This window comes from Macrobrachium rosenbergii, chromosome 34 (genome assembly GCF_040412425.1).
Source record: "Macrobrachium rosenbergii isolate ZJJX-2024 chromosome 34, ASM4041242v1, whole genome shotgun sequence".
NCBI classification, from domain to species: Eukaryota; Metazoa; Arthropoda; class Malacostraca; order Decapoda; family Palaemonidae; genus Macrobrachium; species Macrobrachium rosenbergii.
In genome coordinates, this window is record NC_089774.1 from 1358151 (window position 1) to 1380526 (window position 22376).

At 47.1% G+C, this 22376-nt stretch overlaps 4 protein-coding genes across 4 annotated transcripts; all 4 read left to right on the forward strand.

Annotated features, from left to right (window-relative positions):
* Positions 1-2793: 2793 nt before the first annotated feature.
* Positions 2794-4719, forward strand: LOC136855994 (uncharacterized). The gene is made up of 2 exons (XM_067133543.1): positions 2794-3081; positions 4357-4719. Exons 1-2 carry the CDS (start codon positions 2794-2796, stop codon positions 4717-4719), a joined length of 651 nt encoding a protein of 216 aa, XP_066989644.1.
* A 102-nt stretch (positions 4720-4821) lies between these two features.
* LOC136855995 (mucin-2-like) lies at positions 4822-8401 on the forward strand. The gene is made up of 2 exons (XM_067133544.1): positions 4822-7254; positions 7688-8401. The coding sequence occupies exons 1-2, from the start codon at positions 4822-4824 to the stop codon at positions 8399-8401; spliced, it is 3147 nt and encodes a 1048-aa protein (XP_066989645.1).
* A 1462-nt stretch (positions 8402-9863) lies between these two features.
* LOC136855996 (hepatitis A virus cellular receptor 1-like) lies at positions 9864-10238 on the forward strand. The gene has a single exon (XM_067133546.1). It carries the CDS (start codon positions 9864-9866, stop codon positions 10236-10238), a length of 375 nt encoding a protein of 124 aa, XP_066989647.1.
* A 710-nt stretch (positions 10239-10948) lies between these two features.
* Positions 10949-22155, forward strand: LOC136855997 (uncharacterized; the record flags this gene model as incomplete). Its single annotated transcript, XM_067133547.1, has 7 exons — positions 10949-11103; positions 12252-12671; positions 13134-13246; positions 13454-13918; positions 15549-15718; positions 20745-20848; positions 21957-22155. Coding segments are annotated over 7 exons (1626 nt in total), but the record flags the coding sequence as incomplete, so codon positions are not given.
* Positions 22156-22376: the final 221 nt, after the last annotated feature.

Consider the following 22376-nt stretch of genomic DNA (forward strand, 5'->3'; position numbering starts at 1 on the left):
CCACATCTACATCTCCAACTTCCCACAACCACCCTCAGCATCCAACACCAACTACCTTTACCACATCAACCACTCCAACCACCACCTCCACCACATCCACCCCAACTCCCCATCTACTCTCCAACCCAACAACATCAACATCAACCACCACCAATTACCTCTACCATCAACAACTCCACCACCACCCACCACATCCACAAACTTCCACTACATCTACATCTCCAACTCCCACTTCAACACTCAACAACCAAGTACCTCTACCACATCAACAACTCCAACCACCACCTCATCCACATCCAAAAGTCAACTTCTACATCCACCAACCACAACCACTTCAATAACATCAACAACAACACCTACCCTACCACATCAACCACCACCACCACCACAAGTACTTCTACATCCAACTCCAACCACCACCATCAACATCTCAACAACCACATCAACTTCCACCACCAGTCCACATCCACTCCTACTCCACATCCACCACCACCACCCCAACATCAACAACTCAACATCAACCACCACCTCTCATCCACATCCACCCTAACCCTCTACATCTACATCTCCAACCACAACCACTTCAACATCATCTTCCACCACCAACCCAATCTCTCTACCACTTCCACTCAACCACCACCTCGTCCACATCCACTTCAACTTCCTTCTACATCCACATCAACACAACCACTGCAACATCAGCATCACAACACCAACTACTCCAACATCCAACTCCAACCCACCACCTCGTCCACATCCACAACTACTTCTACATCTACATCTCCACCACAACCACTTCAACAACATCAACACCACCACCAACAAACTCCAACCACCACCTCATCCACATCCACAAGTACTTACATCTACATTCCAACCACACCACTTCAACATCAACAACACCAACCACTTACCACATCAACAACTCCAACCACCACCTCGTCCACATCCACACCACTTCTACATCTACATCTCCAACCACAACTACTTCAACAACATCAACACACCAACTACTCTACCACATCAACAACTCCAACCACTACTCATCCACATCCACAAGTACTTTACATCTACATCTCCAACAAATCACTAACATCAACAACACTAACGACCTCTACTACATCAACTCCAACAACCACTGTCATCACACATCCACAAGTACTTACATCTACATTCTCCAACCACAACTACTTCACCAACATCATCAACACTAACTACTCAACTACAAATCAACAACTCCAATCACCACCTCTGTCCACATCCACAAGTACTTCTACATCTACATCTCCAACCTCAACCACTCAACATCAACAACACTAACTACCTCTACCACATCAACAACCCAACCACCACCATCCACAAGCACTTCTACATCTACATTTCTCCAACCACAACCACTTCAACATCAACACTAACTACTCTACCACATCAACAACTCCAACCACCACCTCGTCCACATCCACAGCATTTCCTTATACATCTACATCTACATCTCCAACCACAACCACTGCAACATCAACATCTAACAACACCAACTTCCTCCACCACATCAACAACTCCAACCACCACTCGTCCACATCCACAAGTACTTCATCCACATCTCCAACTACTTCAAATAAACATCAACAACCACATCAACTACTAACTTCCACCCCACTACCTCTACCATCACAACTCCAACCACCACCTCATCCCCATCTCAAGTACTTCCAACATCCACCTCCACCACCACAAACTTCAACAACATCCACAACCACCAACTACCTCTACCATCAACAACTCCAACCACCACTCCGTCCACATCCACCACCACCATCTACATCTCCAACCACAACCACTCCAACATCAAACTCCACCAACTTCCACCACCAACACCAACAACTCCTCCACATCCACAACCACCACATCCACCCCCACAACTAACAACATCCAACACTACACCTCCAACAACCCAACATCTTCCATCCACAACCACCCCAACTACCCCTACCACCACAACCAACTCCAACAACATCAACGTCCCCATCCACCACCACTTCAACGACTCCAACCACCATCTCCACCACCACACCACAACTCCTACATCTCAACTTCACAACCACTGTACACCTCTACCTCTACCACATCAACTCCAACCACCACCTCATCCACATCCACAAGTACTTCAACATCCACCATCTCCACCACAACCACTTCAACATCACCACCACCACCCCTCCTACCACATCAACAACTCCAACCACCACCTCATCCCATCCACAAGTACTTACAAATCTGCACCACCAACTCCCACTTCAATAACACCAACACCACCACCACATCAACCTCTCCAACCACCACCTCAACCACCCCAACTCCTACATCAACATCTCCAACCACAACCTGCATCAACAACATCAACAACACAACCACTTCCACATCAACAACTACCAACACCACCTCGTCCACATCAACTTCCACATCCACCACCACATCCCACAACCACTTCCACAACATCTCAACCACAACCACCTACTCAACACCTCTGCCACATCAACAACTCCAGCCACCACCTGTCCACATCCACAACTTTACATCTACATCTCCAACCACAACCACCCCAACAACATCAACAACACCACCACCTTTACCACATCAACAACTCCAACCACCACCACCCACATCAACAAGTACTTCAACATCCATCTCAACCACAACCTGCCATTTCAACATCAACAACACCCAATACCTTAACCCATCAACAACTCCAACCACCACCTCATCCCCATCCACAACTACTTCAACTTCCACTCCATGCCACCAACAACCACTTCTAACTTCAACTTCCACCACATCTACACAACTCCAACCCTCCAACTTCAACTTCCCACCACATCCACAACAACCCTACATCTACATCAACATCCACAACCACCTTCAACAACTCAACAACACCAACTACCACCACCACCACCACACCCACAACACCACCATCAACCACAACCATCGTCAACATCTTCCATCACCACCACCACTTCAACAACATCAACAACACCAACGACCACACCACATCACCACACTTCACTCCAGACCCACCAACTCGTCCACATCCACAACCTCTAAACATCTACATCTCAACCACAACTTCAACTTCACCATACATACAAACAACAACTCCAACTTCAACTTCTCTACCACAAACAACTCCAACCACCAACTTCCACCCACATCCACAACTCCCAACTTCAACATCCACATCTCCAACCACAACCACTTCAACATCAACAACACCACCAACAAACCACATCAACAACTCCAACGACCACTTCGTCACATCCACCTACTTTAACATCTACATCTCCAACCACAACCACATCCCATCAACTTCCACCAACAACACAACAACACTTCAACCTCCTCCACCACATCAACTCCAACCACCAACTCCCACCTCCACCACAATCCACAACAACCACACTTCAACATCCACATTTCCACAAACCACAACAATCCACTTCAACATCAACACACCACAACTTCACCTACCACCCACTCCAACACTACCTCATCCACATCCCAACTCCTACTTCTCCACAACATCTCCAACCACCACACCACTTCAACAACATCAACCACCACCACCACACCACATCACCACAACTCCAACCACCACCTCGTCCACATCCACCGTACTTCAACATCCACTCCACAACCACTTCAACCACATCAACAACACTTCAACTACCTCTACCACATCAACAACCCAACCACCACCTCATCCACCATCCACAAGTACTTCAACATCCACCATCACCAACACAACCACTTCAACATCAACAACACCACCCCAACAACCTCTGCCTCACACCCCAACAACTCCAACCACCACCTCACTCCACATCCACAACTTCACACAACCACATCTCCAACCACAACCAACTTCCAACCACATCAACAACACCAACTCAACCAACCTCACCACAATAACAACTTCCAACCACCAACAACCCACTTCCAACTACCACGACTTCCACAATCACATCTCCACGACCACACCACTACAACAACCACTTCAACTTCAACATCCACAACACTCCAACAACAACCACTATAACTTCAACAACAACAACCACCACAATAACCACATCCACAACTCCACTTCTACCACCACCAACGTCAACCACTCCAACATTCAACACCAACGACCTCTACACCACATCAACAACTTCAACATCACGACCACACCAACCACAACCACTTCAACTTCAACGACCTGCACCACAACAACCACTCCAACTTCAACTCCAACCACACAACAACTACTTCAATCTACCAAATCGATAACCACCCAACTTCCACCACAACCACATCAACAAGTCAACTTCAACCACTTCCACCATCAACAACCACTCCAACCAACTTCCAACAACAACCCTCCAACAACACCACCACAACAACCATCAACTAACTCCACCACCACATCCACAACAACCACCCAACTTCAATTTCCACGGACCACACCTACACCACTCCAACCACTTCCACACCACATCTCACCAACTTCAACATCCAACAAACCACCAACCACCTCCAACTTTAACATCCACCACCACACCCCAACAACCACCAACCTCAACGTCCACACCCACAACTACTCCAACTTCATCTCCACCACCACCACCTCTCCAATCAACTACAAACCACCCAACCACACTCAAACTAAACAACCACTCCAACTGACTCCACAACCACAACTACAACAATCACCAACCAACCACCACAATCCATTCACTCCAACTTCAACTTCGACCACACCAACAACAACCACATCCAACCACTTCCATGACCAACCACAACCACTGCAACTTCAACATCCACACCACACCCACAACAACTACTCCAACCTCAACTTCCACCACTCAACAACCACCAACTCAACGACCACATCCACAAGTACTTCCACTTCACCATCCACATCTCCAACAACAACCACTCCAACTTCAACATCGACCACACCACCAAACCTCTACCAACTTCATCGACCACAACAACCACAACCTCATCGACCACATCCACAACTCAACTTCAACTTCACAACCACACCTCCAAACAACCACAACCAACTTCCACGACCACACATCAACAACACCAACTTCAACTTCCTACCACATCAACAAATCCAACAACCAACTTCGTCTACATCACAAACAACCACTCCAACATCAACTTCCATCAACCACACCACAACAACACTCAACTTCAACTCCACGACCACACATCCAACTTCACTTCCACACCACTACAACAACCACATCCAACTCTCCACAACCACACCCACCTAACCAACGTCAACATCCACAAGTACAACAACATCCATCTCCAACCACCATCTCACCTACCACAACCACTTCAACTTCCACGACCACACCTACAATCAACCAACTTCAACGACCACACCCCACAACAACCACAATCCACCAACACCCCACAACAACTACTTCCAACATCACACCTCCAACCACAACTTCACACAACCATTCAACTTCAACACCACGACCACACCTACAACAACCACTTCACTTCCACACCACACCCAACAACCACCTTCAACCTGACTCCACGACCACACACAACAAAGTCAACTTCCACACCACCACCCATCTCCAACTTCAACTCCACCACACCAACAACAACCACTCCAACTTCAACTTCCACAACCACCACAACAACCACTCCAACTTCAACTTCCACGACCACACCTACAACAATCATCCAACTTCAACTTCCACGACCACACCACACCAACCACTTCCAACTTCAACTTCCACGACCACACAACAACCACTCCAACCTCTACTACATCAACATAACCACAACTTCCAACCACCACCTACAACAACCACATCCACGACCACACCTACAACAACCACTTCACATCTCCAACCACAACCCAACAACAACATCAACTTCAACCACCAACTACCTCAACCACTTCAACTTCCACAACCACACCTACAACAACCACTTCAACTTCCACCACGACCACACCTACAACAAACCACTTTCTCCAACCACAACCACTGCAACAATCACCACAACAACAACACCAACTACTCCACCACTTCAACTTCCACGACCACACCAACAAACCATCAACTTCAACTTCCACGACCATCCACAAACAACCACTCCAACTTCGACTTCCACGACTACATCTCCAAACAACCACTTCAACATCAACTTCCACACCACACCTACAACAACCACATCCAACTTCGACTTCACACCAACCAACCAACATCCACTTCAACTTCCACGACCACACCCACAATAAACCAACTCCAACAACACAACCACTTCAACTTCCAACTTCACGACCACCTACAACACCAACTTCAACTTCCACAACCACACCTACAACAACCACTTCAACTCAACTACAACACCACAACTCCAACCACTTCAACCACGACCACATCCACAAGTACTTCAACTTCAACCACAACCACACCCAACCACTCCAACCACTTCAACATCAACCACCACAACAACCACTCCAACTTCCTCACGACCACACCTACAACAACCACTCAACAACTTCCACAACCACACCTACAACAACCACTTCAACTTCAACAACTTCCAACCACAACCACCAACAACATCACGACCACACCTACAATAACATCAACTTCAACTTCCACGACCACAACAACAACCACTCCAACTTCAACTTCCACGATCACACCTACAACAACCACTTCAACTTCACCAACATCCACACCTACAACCACATCAACTTCAACTCACGACCACACCACAACAACCACTTCAACTTCAACTCCAACCACACCACAACAACCACTTCAACTTCAACTTCATGACCACACATCAACCCAACACTCCACACCTACAACAACCACTTCACCACATCCCACACCTACAACAACCACTTCAACTTCAACTTCCACACCACACCTACAAAAAACTCCAACTTCAACTTCCATCCTACAACAACCACTTCAACTTCAACTTCACCACCACATCAACAACCACTTCAACTTCAACTCCACAACCACACCCACAACTCCACCACACACCACACCTACAACATCACTCCAACTCCACAACTTCCAACATCCACACCTCCAACAACCACAACCAACTTCCCCACCACAACCACACCACAACTCCTACTTCAATCCCACCACCACCACAACAACTCCTATCTCCACCACCACACTACAATTTGTACTTCAACTTCCACCACCACACGTACAACAACCACCTAACCAACTTCCACAACCATGCTACCACAACAACCACTTCAATCCCCAACTTCCATGACCACAAATATCAACAACTTCATTTCACACCTTACATAACAACCCTCCAACTTCCACCACCACCACCCCAATCACTTCCAACTTCAGCTTCCACCACACACCTTCAACAACCACTTCAACTTCAACTTCCACCACAACATCCCTCCAACTTCAACTTCCACCACCACCAACACAACCACTTCAAATTCAATTCCACAACCATACTCTCCACAATGAACTTCAGCTTCCACGACCACACCTACAACAACCCCAACCTGACCACACCTAAAACAACTACTCCACTTCAACCACGACCACAACCCCACTTCAACTTCAGCTTCCACGACCACTAACTCCAATCCACTCCAACTTCCAACCACGAGCTACAAATAAACCACTTCCAACTTCATCGACCACACCAAACAAACAACTTCAACTCCACAACCATACCTACAAATAACCACTTCCAACTTCAACTTCCACCACCACGCCAACCTCCAAACTTCCACGACCACACCCAAATAACCAACTTCAACCACAACCAATCCCTCAACTTCCAACTTCATCGACCCACACCACAACAACCACCCAACTTACTTCCACGACCACACACAACAACCACAACTCAACTTCAACTTCATCCACCACATCTACCCCAATCCACTCTAACCCAACTAAAACCTCCACCACCAACACCCACAACCAACCCCTACCAATTCCAACTTCCACCACAACACAACAACTACCAAAACTCCACCACCACACCTTCCAACCACCACCAACTTCCACAACCTCCCTACAACAATCACTCCAACTTGACTTCACAACCACACCTACAACAATCACTCAAACTTCAACTTCCACAACCAAACCTACAACAATCACTCCAACTTCAACTTCATCGACCACACCAACAACAACCACTTCAACTTCTGACTAATCACTACAACAACCACCCCAACTCACGACCACACCTACAACCACCACTAACCACACGACCACAACTCAACAATCCTTCCAACTCCACGACCACACCTCCCAATAAATCCACTACTCGACCACGCCTTCCACCACCACCACCTACAACAACCACCTAACTTCAACTCCACCACACACCTACAACAACCCCTTCCAACTTCATCGACCACACCCTAAACTCCAACCACAACCCACACCTAAAACAACCACCTAACTTCAACTTCACGACCACACCCACAACAAACCTAACTTCAACTTCCACAACTTTACAACATAACCACTTCAACTTCAACTACTGACCACAAATACAAACCACAACTTCAACTTCACAACCAAACCTACAACAACCCTCCACTTCAACTTCCACGACCACACCAACTCCTATAACCAACTTCCACCACAACTCAAACTCATACTTCAACTTCCACCCCAACAACATCCACTTCCAACTTCCACCACAACCACCCCAACAACCACTTCAACTTCCACCACCACCACAACAACTCCATTCTGACTTCCACCACCACCACCCCAACTCCAACTCAACTTCCACCACAACCACAACAACTCCAATCAACGTCCACACAACCACAACAACATCTTCAACTTCCACCACAACCACACGACAACACACATCTTTCAATAACCACCCAATTTCCACGACAACTTACACCACGACTAACCAAATCCCCATTACACCTCCACCACAACCAACACACCTCCAACTTCAACTTCCACCACACATCCATAACCCTCCAACTTCAACTTCCACCACAACCACCACAACTCCTAACGACTTCCACCACCACCACCGTCAACACCTACTTCAACTTCCACCACCACCACAACAACTTTAACTTCAACTTCCACCACCACACCATAACAATCCACTTAACTTCAATTCCACCACAACCACCACCACTCCAACTTCAACTCACCCACACCTAACCTTCAACTTCACCACCACCACCCCACCTAACTTGACTTCCCACACTCACAAATAACCTCCTACTAACTTCCACCACAACCACCCCAACTCCTACTTCAACTTCCACTACAACCACCCTAACTCCTACTTCAACTTCCACATCAACCACGCCAACTTCCATCAACTTCCACCACAATCCACCCCAACTCCCCATCTAACTTCCACCACAACTGTTCAACTCCCACTTCTGTCTCCACCACCACCACCCTTAACTCCACTTCCAACTTCCACCACCACCACCCCAACCACTACTAACTTCCACCACACCACACCCCAACTCCTACTTCAACTTCCACCACCACCACCACAACTCCTACTTCAACTTCCACCACAACAACCCCAACTCCTACTTCAACTTCCACCACCACCACCTACCAACCACTCCAACTTCCACCACAACCACACCCCAACTCCCACTTCAACTTCCACCACCACCACCCCAACTTTCAACTTCCACCACCACCACCCCAACCTACTTCAACTTCCACCACAACCACCACACACTCCTACTTCACTTCCACCACCACCACCCCAACTAAGCCTTCAACTTCCACATCAACCACCCCAACTCCAACAAGTTCCACATCTAGGCTATGCAACCTCCACCACAACCACTCCCAACTCCTACTTCAACTTCCACCACACCACCCCAATCTCTCTTAACTTCCACCACAACCTACCCAAACTCCTACTTCAACTTCCACCACCACCACACCAACTCCACTTCCACCACAACCACCACAATCCCTACTTCAACTTCCACCACCACCACCCCAACAACCTACTTCAACTTCCACCACCACCACCCCAACTCCTACTTCAACAACCAACCCACCACAACCCTTCAACTTCCACCACCACCAACCCTAACCACTCCTTCAACTTCCACCACCATCCACCACAACCCTTCAACTTCAACTTCCACGACCACCACCCAAACTCCTACCACTCACCACAACTACCCTTAACTCACTTAACCTCCACTACAACACCCCAACTCCCTTCAACTTCCACCACAACCACATCAACCACTCCTACTTCAACTTCCACCACCACCACCCCAACTCCATTTCAATCACCACCACCACTTCTCAACTTCCACCACAACCACCCCAACAACCACTTCAACTTCCACAACAACCACAACTACAACTCTACAACAACCACTTCAACTTTAACTTCCACGACCACACCTACAAAAACCACTCCAACTTCAACGACCACAACTACAACAACTACTTCAACTTCAACTTCCACCACCACACCTACAACAACCACTTCAACTTCAACTTCCACGACCACACCTACAACAATCACTCCAACTTCAACTTCCACGACCACACCTACAACAACCACAACTTCAACTTCCACACCTACACCTACAACAACCACTCCAACTTCAACTTCCACGACCACACCTACAACAACCACTTCAACTTCGACTTCCACGACCACACCTACAACAACCACTTCAACTTCGACTTCCACGACCACACCTACAACAACCACTCCAACTTCGACTTCCACGACCACACCTACAACAACCACTTCAACTTCGACTTCCACACCTACAACAACCACTTCAACTTCAACTTCCACACCTACACCTACAACAACCACTCCAACTTCGACTTCCACACCTACAACAACCACTCCAACTTCAACTTCAACGACCACACCTACAACAACGACTCCAACTTCAACTTCCACACCTACACCTACAACAACCACTTCAACCTCAACTTCCACGACCACACCTACAACAACCACTCCAACTTCCACGACCAAACCTACAACAACCACTCCAACTTCGACTTCCACGACCAAACCTACAACAACCATTTCAACTTCCACGACCACACCTACAACAACCACTAACTTCAACTTCCACGACCACACCTACAACAACCACCTAACTTGACTTCCACGACCACACTACAACAACAACCACTCCACGACCACAACCTGACTTCCACAACCACACCACAACAACCACTCCAACTTCGACTTCCACACACACCCACAACAACCACTCAACTCCACGACCACAACAACATCTCAAACCACCCAACTAAACCACTCCAACTTCCACAACCACACCTACAACAACCACTTCAACTCCACGACCACACCACAACAACCACTTCAACTTCAACTTCAACGACCAACCTACAACAACCACTTCAACTTCAACTTCCACGACCACACCCACAACATCTACCCAACTTCCAACTTCCACGACCACACCTACAACAACCACTTCAACTTCAACTTCCACGACCACACCTCCACAACAACCACTTCAACTTCAACTCCACGACCACACCTACAAATAAACCACACCCAACATCAACTTCCACGACCACACCTACAACAACCACTCCAACTTCGACTTCCACACCTACACCTACAACAACCACTTCAACTTCAAACCATGATCTACACCCACAACAACCACTTCAACTTCAACTCCTCACACCTACAACAACCACTTCAACCACCACCACCACCTACAACAACCACTCAACTTCAACTCACGACCACACCTACAACAACCACTTAACTCAACTCCACGACCACACCTACAACAACCACTTCCAACTTCTGACCATGACACACCACAAGAACCACACCCTCAACAACCACGACCACACCTCAACTCCACCCAACGACCACACCTACAACAACCACTTCAACTTCAACTTCCACAACCAACAACAACCACTTCAACTTCAACTTCCACACCTACACCTACAACAACCACTCCAACTTCAACTCCAATGACCACACCTACAACAACCACTTCAACTTCGACTTCCACGAATCACACCTACAACAACCACTCAACTTCTGACTTCACGACCACACCTACAACAACCACTTCAACTTCAACTGACGACCACACCTACAACCACTTCTAACTTCAACTTCCATGACCACACCTACAACAACCACTCCAACTTCGACTTCCACACCTACAGCAACCACTTCAACTTCAACTTCCACGACCACACCTACAACAACCACTTCAACTTCAACTTCCACGACCACACCTACAACAACCACTTCAACTTCAACTTCCACGACCAAACCTACAACATCCACTCCAACTTCGACTTCCACACCACACCTACAACAACCACTTTAACTTCAACTCCACGACCAAACCTACAACAACCACCCCAACTTCAACTTCCACACCTACACCACAACAACCACCTCCAACTTCAGACTCCACGACCACACCTACAACAACCACTCCAACTTCAACTTCCACCACCACACCTACAACAACCACTCAACTTGACTTCCACACCACACCTACAACAACCACTTCAACTTCACACCTACAACAACCACACCTACAACAACCACTTCAACTTCAACTCCACACACACCTGGCTAACAACCACTTCAACTTCAACATTTCCACCACCACACCTACAACAACCACTTCAACTTCTGACTTCCACACACCTACAACAACCACTTCAACTTCAACTCAATGACCACACCTACAACAACCACTAATCAACTTCCACGACCACACCTACAACAACCACTTCCAACTTCAACTTCCACGACCACACCTACAACAACCACTTCAACTTCAACTCCCACACCACACCTACAACACAACCACTTCCAACTTCAACTTCCACGACCACACCTAAAACAACCACACCAAACACACCTACAACAACCACTTCAACTTCGACTTCCACGACCACACCTACAACAACCACTCCAACTTCGACTTCCACGACCACACCTACAACAACCACTTCAACTTCAACTTCCACGACCACACCTACAACAACCACTCCAACTTCGACTTCCACACCTACACCTACAACAACCACTTCAACTTCAACTTCCACGACCACACCTACAACAACCACTTCAACTTCGACTTCCACACCTACAACAACCACTTCAACTTCGACTTCCACGACCACACCTACAACAACCACTCCAACTTCGACGACCACAACACACCTACAACAACCACTTCAACTTCGACTTCCACACGACCAACAACACCTAACTTCAACTTCCAACACCACAACAACCACTTCAACTGACTTCCACACCTACAACAACCACAACTTCTGACTGACCACACCTACAACAACCACTTCAACTTCGACCACACCTACAACAACCACTTCAACTTCAACTTCCACGACCACACCTACAACAACCACTTCAACGACCACACCTACAACAACCACTTCAACTTCAACTTCCACGACCACACCTACAACAACCACTTCAACTTCAACTTCCACGACCACACCTACAACAACCACTCCAACTTCGACTTCCACGACCACACCTACAACAACCACTTCAACTTCAACTTCCACGACCACACCTACAACAACCACTCCAACTTCGACTTCCACGACCACACCTACAACAACCACTTCCAACGACTCCACGACCACACTACAACAACCACTTCAACTTCGACTTCCAAGACCACACCTACAACAACCACTTCAACTTCAACTTCCACGACCACACCAACAACAACCTGACTCCACACCTAACTTCAACTTCCACGACCACACCTACAACAACCACTTCAACTTCACTTCCACGACCACACCTACAACAACCACTTCAACTTCCACCACAACATGCCACAACAACACTTCAACTTCAACTCCATGACCACAAATATAAATACCACAACTTCCACCACCACCACAACAAACTCTCCAACTTCAACTTCCACCACAACCACAACAACCTACTTCAACTTCCACCACCACCACCCCAACCCTCACGACCACACCTACAACGACCACTTCAACTTCAAATCCACCACAACCACAACAACCACCAAATTCAACTTCCACCACCACCACCTACAACTAACTTCCAACTTCAACTTCCACCACCACCAACCCCAACTTCAACTGACCACACCTAAAAACAACTACTCCCACCACACCACACCACAAATAACAACTCCTAACTTCAGCTTCCACCACCACCAACCTAACTTCCAACTTCAACTTCCACCACACCACCCCAACTCCTACTTCAACTACACCACCACAACCACCCAACTTCAACTAACAACCACCACCACAACAACAACTCCTACTTCAACTTCCACGACCAACCACAACAACCACTACTTCAACTTCCACGACAACAACCCACAATAACCCTCCAACTTCAACATCCACAACCACCACCCCAACCCTCAACTTCAACTTCCACCATCACCACCCCAACAACCACTTCAAATTCAATTTCCACCACAACCACAAATAACCACAACTTCTACTTCAACATCTCCACATCAACCACCACAAAACAAATAACCACTCCAACTTTAACTTCCACCACCACACCTACAAAACCACTCCAACTTCAACGACCAACCACAACAACTACTTCAACTTCAACTCCACCACCACACGTACAACAACCACTTCAACTTCAACTTCCATAACCACTACCACAACAATCACTCAACCCAACTTCACAACAACCACCCAACAACTCAAACTTCAACTTCACAACCACAACAACCCTCCAACTTCAACTTCCATCGACCAACAACAACAAACCACTTCCAACTTCCATGACCACACCTTCAACAACCACTTCAACTTCAACTTCCACGACCACACCTACAACAACCACTTCAACTTCCACCACGACCACACCCACAACTCCCACTTCACGACCACGCCTTACAACAACCACCAACTTCCACAACCATACCTACAACAACCACTCAACTTCCACCACGACCACACACAACCCAATCAACTTCCGACCACACCTAAAACAACACACCTCCAACTTCCAACTTCCACGACCACACCACAACAATCTAACTTCAACTTCAACTTCCAACAACCACACAAACAACCACTCAACCAACTTCATCCCAACCACACCTCCAACACCAACTTCATCGACCACACCTACAACAACCACCCAACTTCGACTCCACAACCATAATTACCAAACTTCCACGACCACACGTACAACAACCAATCCAACTTCAACTTCCACACCACATTTTACAAATAACCACTTCCAACTTCAACATCCACAACCATACAAACAACCACTTCAACTTCCACCCACACCACAACCTACAACAACCCCAACTTCAACTTCAACTTCATCGACCACATCTACCACACTAAAACCACACAACTTCCACTTTAACCACAACCACACCTCAAAAACAACTTCCAACTTCCACGACCACAACACAACAACACTTCAACACCACACCACAGCAACCACTTCAACTTCAACTTCCACAACCACACCTACAACAACCACTTCAACTGACTTCACAACCACACCACAACAACCACTCAAACTTCAACTTCCACGACCACACCTACAACAATCACTCCAACTTCCAACTTCATCGACCACACCAACAACAACCACTTCAACTTCAGCCCATGACCTACACCTACAACAACCACTACAACTTCTTAACTCCACGACCACACCTACAACAACCACTCCACGACCAACTACAACAACTCCAACTTCATCGACCACACCTACAACAACCACTCCAACTTCAACTTCCACAACCATACCTACAACAACCACTCCAACTTCAACTTCATCGACCACACACCACAACAACCACTTCCAACTCATCGACCAACTCACACCTACCAACCACCACCACACCCAAAAACAACCACTCCAACTTCAACTTCACGACCACACCACAACAACCACTAACTTCAACTTCAATTTCAACTGACCACCTACAAATACAAATCAACTTCAACTTCAACTTCATCAACCACACCCTACAACAACAACCACTTCAACTTCCACGACCACACCTACAAATAACCACTTCAACTTTAACTTCCGACCACGACAACAACTTCAACCAACAACTTTTCCAACGACTACACTCCAACACTCCAACTTCATCGACCACAACTACAACAACCACTTCAACTTCAACTTCCACCACCACACCTACAACAACCACTCCCAACTTCAACTCCACACCACAACAAACTCCAAACTTCCACAACCACAACTCCAACTTCAACCACACCTACAACTTCCACCACCACACCTACAACAATCACTCCAACTCAACTTCCACGACCACACCACAACAATCACTCCAACTTCCACACCACACCAACAACAACCAACTTCAACTTCCACGACCACACCCACAACAACCACTCCAACTTCAACTTCCACGACCACACACCACAACTACTCCACTACATCAACTCAACTTCCACGACCACACCACAACAACCACTTCAACTTCAACGACCACAACCTACAACAACCACTCCAACTTCAACTTCACAACCACACCCCACAACTTCAACTTCAACTTCCACGACCACACCCACAACAAACCAAACTTCAACGACCACACCTACAACAACTACTTCAAACTTCCACAACCACACCTACAACAACCACTCCAACTTCAACTCCACGACCACACCTACAACAACCACTTCAACTTCAACTTCCACAGACCACACCTACAACAACCATCAACTTCAACTCCACGACCACACCACAACAAACCACTTCAACTTCAACTTCATCACACCACAATCTCCAACAAACACCACACTTCAACTTCCACGACCACAACCTACAACAACCACTCCAACTTCGACTTCCACAACCACACCTACAAATAACCACTTCAACTTCAACTTCAACACAACACCTACAACAACCACTTCAACTTCAACTTCCACACCACACCAACAACAACAACCACTCCAACTTCAACAACCACAACCACACCTACAACAACCACTCCAACTTCAACTTCCACGACCACACCTACAACAAACCACTCCAACTTCAACTTCCACGACCACACCTACAACAATCCACTCCAACTTCAACTCTCCACGACCACACCAACAACAACCACTTCCAACTTCGACTTCCACACCACAACAACAACCACCAACTTCAACTCCACTACACCACACAACAACTAACCACTTCAACTCCACGACCACACCTACAACAACCACTTCAACTTCCACTGACTTCCACAACCACAACCTCGACACAACAACCATAACTTCAACTCCACGACCACACCTACAACAACCACTAACTTCAACTTCCAAACCACACAACAACCCTCAACTTCAAACGACCACACCACACTACAACATCCACAACTTCAACTTCCACACCACACCACAAAAACATCAACTTCAACTTCCAACGACCACAACCACAACAACCACCAACTTCAACTTCCACGACACACCTACAAATAAACCACCCAACTTCAACTTCCACGACCACACCACAACAACCACTCCAACTTCAACTTCCACACCACACCTACAACAACTCACTAACTTCAACTTCCACACCACACCTACAACAACCACTCAACTTCAACTCCACGACCACACCACAACAACCACTCCAACTTGACTCCACAACCACACCTACAACAACCACTCAACTTCAACTCCAATGACCACAACAAACAACCACCCAACTTCGACTTCCACACCACACCAACAACTTCAACTTCAACTTCCACGACCACACCTACAACAACCACTTCCAACTTCAACTTCCACGACCACACCCACAACAACCACTTCCAACTTCAACTCCACGACCACACCTACAACAACCACCCCAACTTCAACTTCAACGACCACACCCTACAACAACCACCCAACTTCAACTTCCACACCACACCTACAACAACCACTTTGACTTCCACGACCACACCTACAACAACCAACTCCAACTTCACGACCACACCTACAACAACCACTTCAACTCTCAACTCCACAACCACACCTACAACAACCACCAACTCGACTCCATGACCACACCTACAACAACCACTTCAACTTCAACTTCCACGACCACACCACTACAACAACCACTTCAATAACTTCCACACCACACCCACAACTTTCAACCACTCACACCAATCCACTTCAACACGACCACACCTACTCAACATCCACTACCCAACTTGACTTCCACACCACACCTACAACAACCACTTCAACTCAACTTCCACGACCACACCTACAACCAATTCACTTCAACTTCCACAACCACACCCACAACAACCACTTCAACTTCCACGACCACACCTACAACAATTAACTTCCAACCACGACCACACCTACAACAACCACTCCAACTTCTGACTTCCACGACCACACCTACAACAACTTCAACTTCAACTTCCACGACCACACCTACAACAACCACTCAACTTCAACTTCCACACCACACCTACAACAACCACTCAACTTCACGACCACCAACAACCACTCCAACATCAACTTCCACACCACATCAAACAATCCACTCCAACTTCAACTTCCACACACCTACAACAACCACTTCAACTTCAACTTCCACGACCACCTACAACAACCACTTCAACTTCAACTTCCACACCTACACCCACAACAACTTCAACAACTCCACGACCACACCAACAACCACCCCAAACTTCCACACCCACTACAACAATCCACTCCAACTTCGACTCCACGACCACACCTACAACAACCACTTCAACTTCAACTTCCATGACCACACCTACAACAACCACTTCAACTTCAACCACGACCACACACAACAACAACCACTTCCACAAACTTCAACTTCCACGACCACACCCTCCACAACAACCACTTCAACTTCAACTTCCACGACCACACCTACAACAACAACTTCAACTTTCAACTTCAACTCCACACCCACACCTACAACAACCACTTCAACTTCAACTCCACGACCACACCTACAACAACCACTTCCAACTTCGACTTCCACCACCACACCTACAACAACCACTTCAACTCGACTTCCAACCACACCTACAACAAACTTCCACCACGACCACACCTACAACAACCACTTCAACTTCCACGACCACACCTACAACAACTCTCAACAACTTCCACGACACACCTACAACAACCACTTCAACTTCGACTTCCACGACCACAACAACAACCACTTCAACTTCAACTTCCACGACCACACCTACAACAAAACCACTTCAACTTCAACTCACGACCACACCTACAACAACCACTTCAACTTCAACTTCCACACCACACCTACAACAACCACTTCAACTTCAACTTCCACGACCACACCTACAAACAACCCACTTCAACTTCAACTTCCACACCTACAACAACCACTTCAACGACCACACCACAACTTCAACAACCACTACAACAACAACTTCCACGACCACACCTACAACAACCCCAACTCAACTTCCACGACCACACCCCAACAACAACAACCAACTTTGACCAACCCAACAACCACTTCAACCACACCACACCTACAACAACCACTTCAACTTCAACTTCCACGACCACACCTACAACAACCACTTCAACTTCGACTTCCACGACCACACCTACAACAAACCAACTTCAACCTACAACATCCACTTCAACCTCAACTCCACGACCACACCTACAACAACCACTTCAACTTCAACTTCCACGACCACACCCACAACAACCACTTCAACTTCAACTTCCACGACCACACCTACAACAACCAACTTCAAACGACCACACCTACAACTTCAACCACGACCACACCTACAACAACCACTTCAACTTCAACTTCCACGACCACACCTACAACAACCACTTCAACTTCAACTTCCACGACCACACCTACAACAACCACTTCAACTTCGACTTCCACACCACACCTACAACAACCACTTCAACTTCAACTTCCACACCACACCTACAACAACCACTTCAACTTCGACTTCCACGACCACACCTACAACAACCACTTCCAACTTCTGACTTCCACGACCACACCTACAACAACCACTCCAACTTCAACTCCACGACCACAACCAACAACTTCCAACTTCAACTTCCACGACCACACCTACAACAACCACTTCAACTTCAACTTCCACACCACACCTACAACAACCACTTCAACTTGACTTCCACACACCTACAACAACCACTTCCAACTTCAACTTCCACGACCACACCTACAACAACCACTTCAACTTCGACTTCCACACACACCTACAACAACCACTTCAACTTCAACTTCCACGACCACACCTACAACAACCACTTCAACTTCCAACTTACAACACCACAACATACCACACCAACAACCACTTCAACTTCAACTTCCACGACCACACCACAACAACCACTTCAACTTCAACTTCCACGACCACACCTACAACAACCACTTCAACTTCAACTTCCACGACCACAACAACAAACCAACTTCAACTTCCACGACCACACCTACAACAACCACAAATAACCAACTTCAACTTCCATGACCACACCTACAACAACCACTCCAACTTCGACTTCCACGACCACACCTACAACAACCACTTCAACTTCGACTTCCACACCACACCTACAACAACCACTTCAACTTCAACTTCCACGACCACACCTACAACAACCACTTCAACTTCGACTTCCACGACCACACCTACAACAACCACTTCAACTTCAACTTCCACGACCACACCTACAACAACCACTTCAACTTAAACAAACTTCCAACTTCAACCACGACCACACCTACAACAACCACTCCAACTTCAACTTCACACCGACCAACACCTACAACAACCACACCTACAACAACCACTTTCAACTTCAACTTCCACGACCACACCTACAACAACCACTTCAACTTCTGACACACACCTACAACAACCACCAACTTCAACTTTCACGACCACACCTACAACAACCACTCCAACGACACACCTACAACAACCACCTACAACAACCACTTCAACTTCAACTTCCACGACCACACCTACAACAACCACAACTTCGACCTACAACAACCCACTTCAACTTCCAACTTCCACGACCACACCTACAACAACCACTTCAACTTCGACTTCACACCACAACAACCACACAACAAACTCAACTTCAACTTCCACCACACAACAACCACCAACTTCAACTTCCACACCTACAACAACAACTTCAACTTCCACTTCCACACCACACTACAACAACCACTTCAACTTCAACTTCCACGACCACACCTACAACAACCACTTCAACTTCAACTTCCACACCACACCTACAACAACCACCCAACTCCACGACTTCTACACCTACAACGACCACACTCCACACCTACAACAACCACTTCAACTTCAACTTCCACGACCACACCTACAACAACCACTCAACTTCGACTTCCACACCCACACCTACAACAACCACTTCAACTTCCACGACCACACCTACAACAACCACTCAACTGACTCCAACACCACCACACCTACAACAACCACTTCAACTTCTGACTTCCACACCACACCTACAACAACCCAACTCCAACTCAACTCCACGACCACACCTACAACAACCCACCTACCAAACCTACAACAACCACTTCAACTCAACCACGACCACACCCACAACAACCACTTCAACTTCCACGACCACACCCACAACAACCACTTCCACGACACACCAACTTCAACTTCCACGACCACACCTACAACAACCACTCCAACTTCGACTTCCACACCACACCTACAACAACCACTTCCAACTTCAACGACCACATGACCACAACAACCCACCTACAACAACAAACCACTTCAACTTCGACTTCCACACCACACCTACAACAACCACTTCAACTTCGACTTCCACGACCACACCTACAACAACCACTTCAACTTCAACTTCCACGACCACACCTACAACAACCACTTCAACTTCCACGACCACACCTACAACAACCACTTCCAACGACCACCTACAACAACCACTTCAACTTCCTGACCCACGACCACACCACACCTACAAATAAACCACCAACTTCAACTTCCACACCCACAACAACCACTCCAACTTCAACTTCCACACCACCTACAACAACCACTCCAACTTCAACTACTACACCTACAACAACCACTTCAACTTCAACTTCCACGACCACACCTACAACAACCACTTCAACTTCAACTTCCACACCACACCTACAACAACCACTTCAACTTCGACGACCACACCTACAACAACCACTCCAAC

Coding starts and splice junctions, on each gene's coding strand:
- LOC136855995 (XM_067133544.1), top strand. CDS start 4,822: ATGACCAACCACAACCACTGCAACTTCAACATCCACACCACACCCACA. Junction 7,255..7,687: donor TTCAACTTCCACCACCACAC/GTACAACAACCA, acceptor TCCAACCACGAG/CTACAAATAAACCACTTCCA.
- LOC136855996 (XM_067133546.1), top strand. CDS start 9,864: ATGCAACCTCCACCACAACCACTCCCAACTCCTACTTCAACTTCCACC.
- LOC136855994 (XM_067133543.1), top strand. CDS start 2,794: ATGCCACCAACAACCACTTCTAACTTCAACTTCCACCACATCTACACA. Junction 3,082..4,356: donor CACTCCAGACCCACCAACTC/GTCCACATCCAC, acceptor CACATCAACAAG/TCAACTTCAACCACTTCCAC.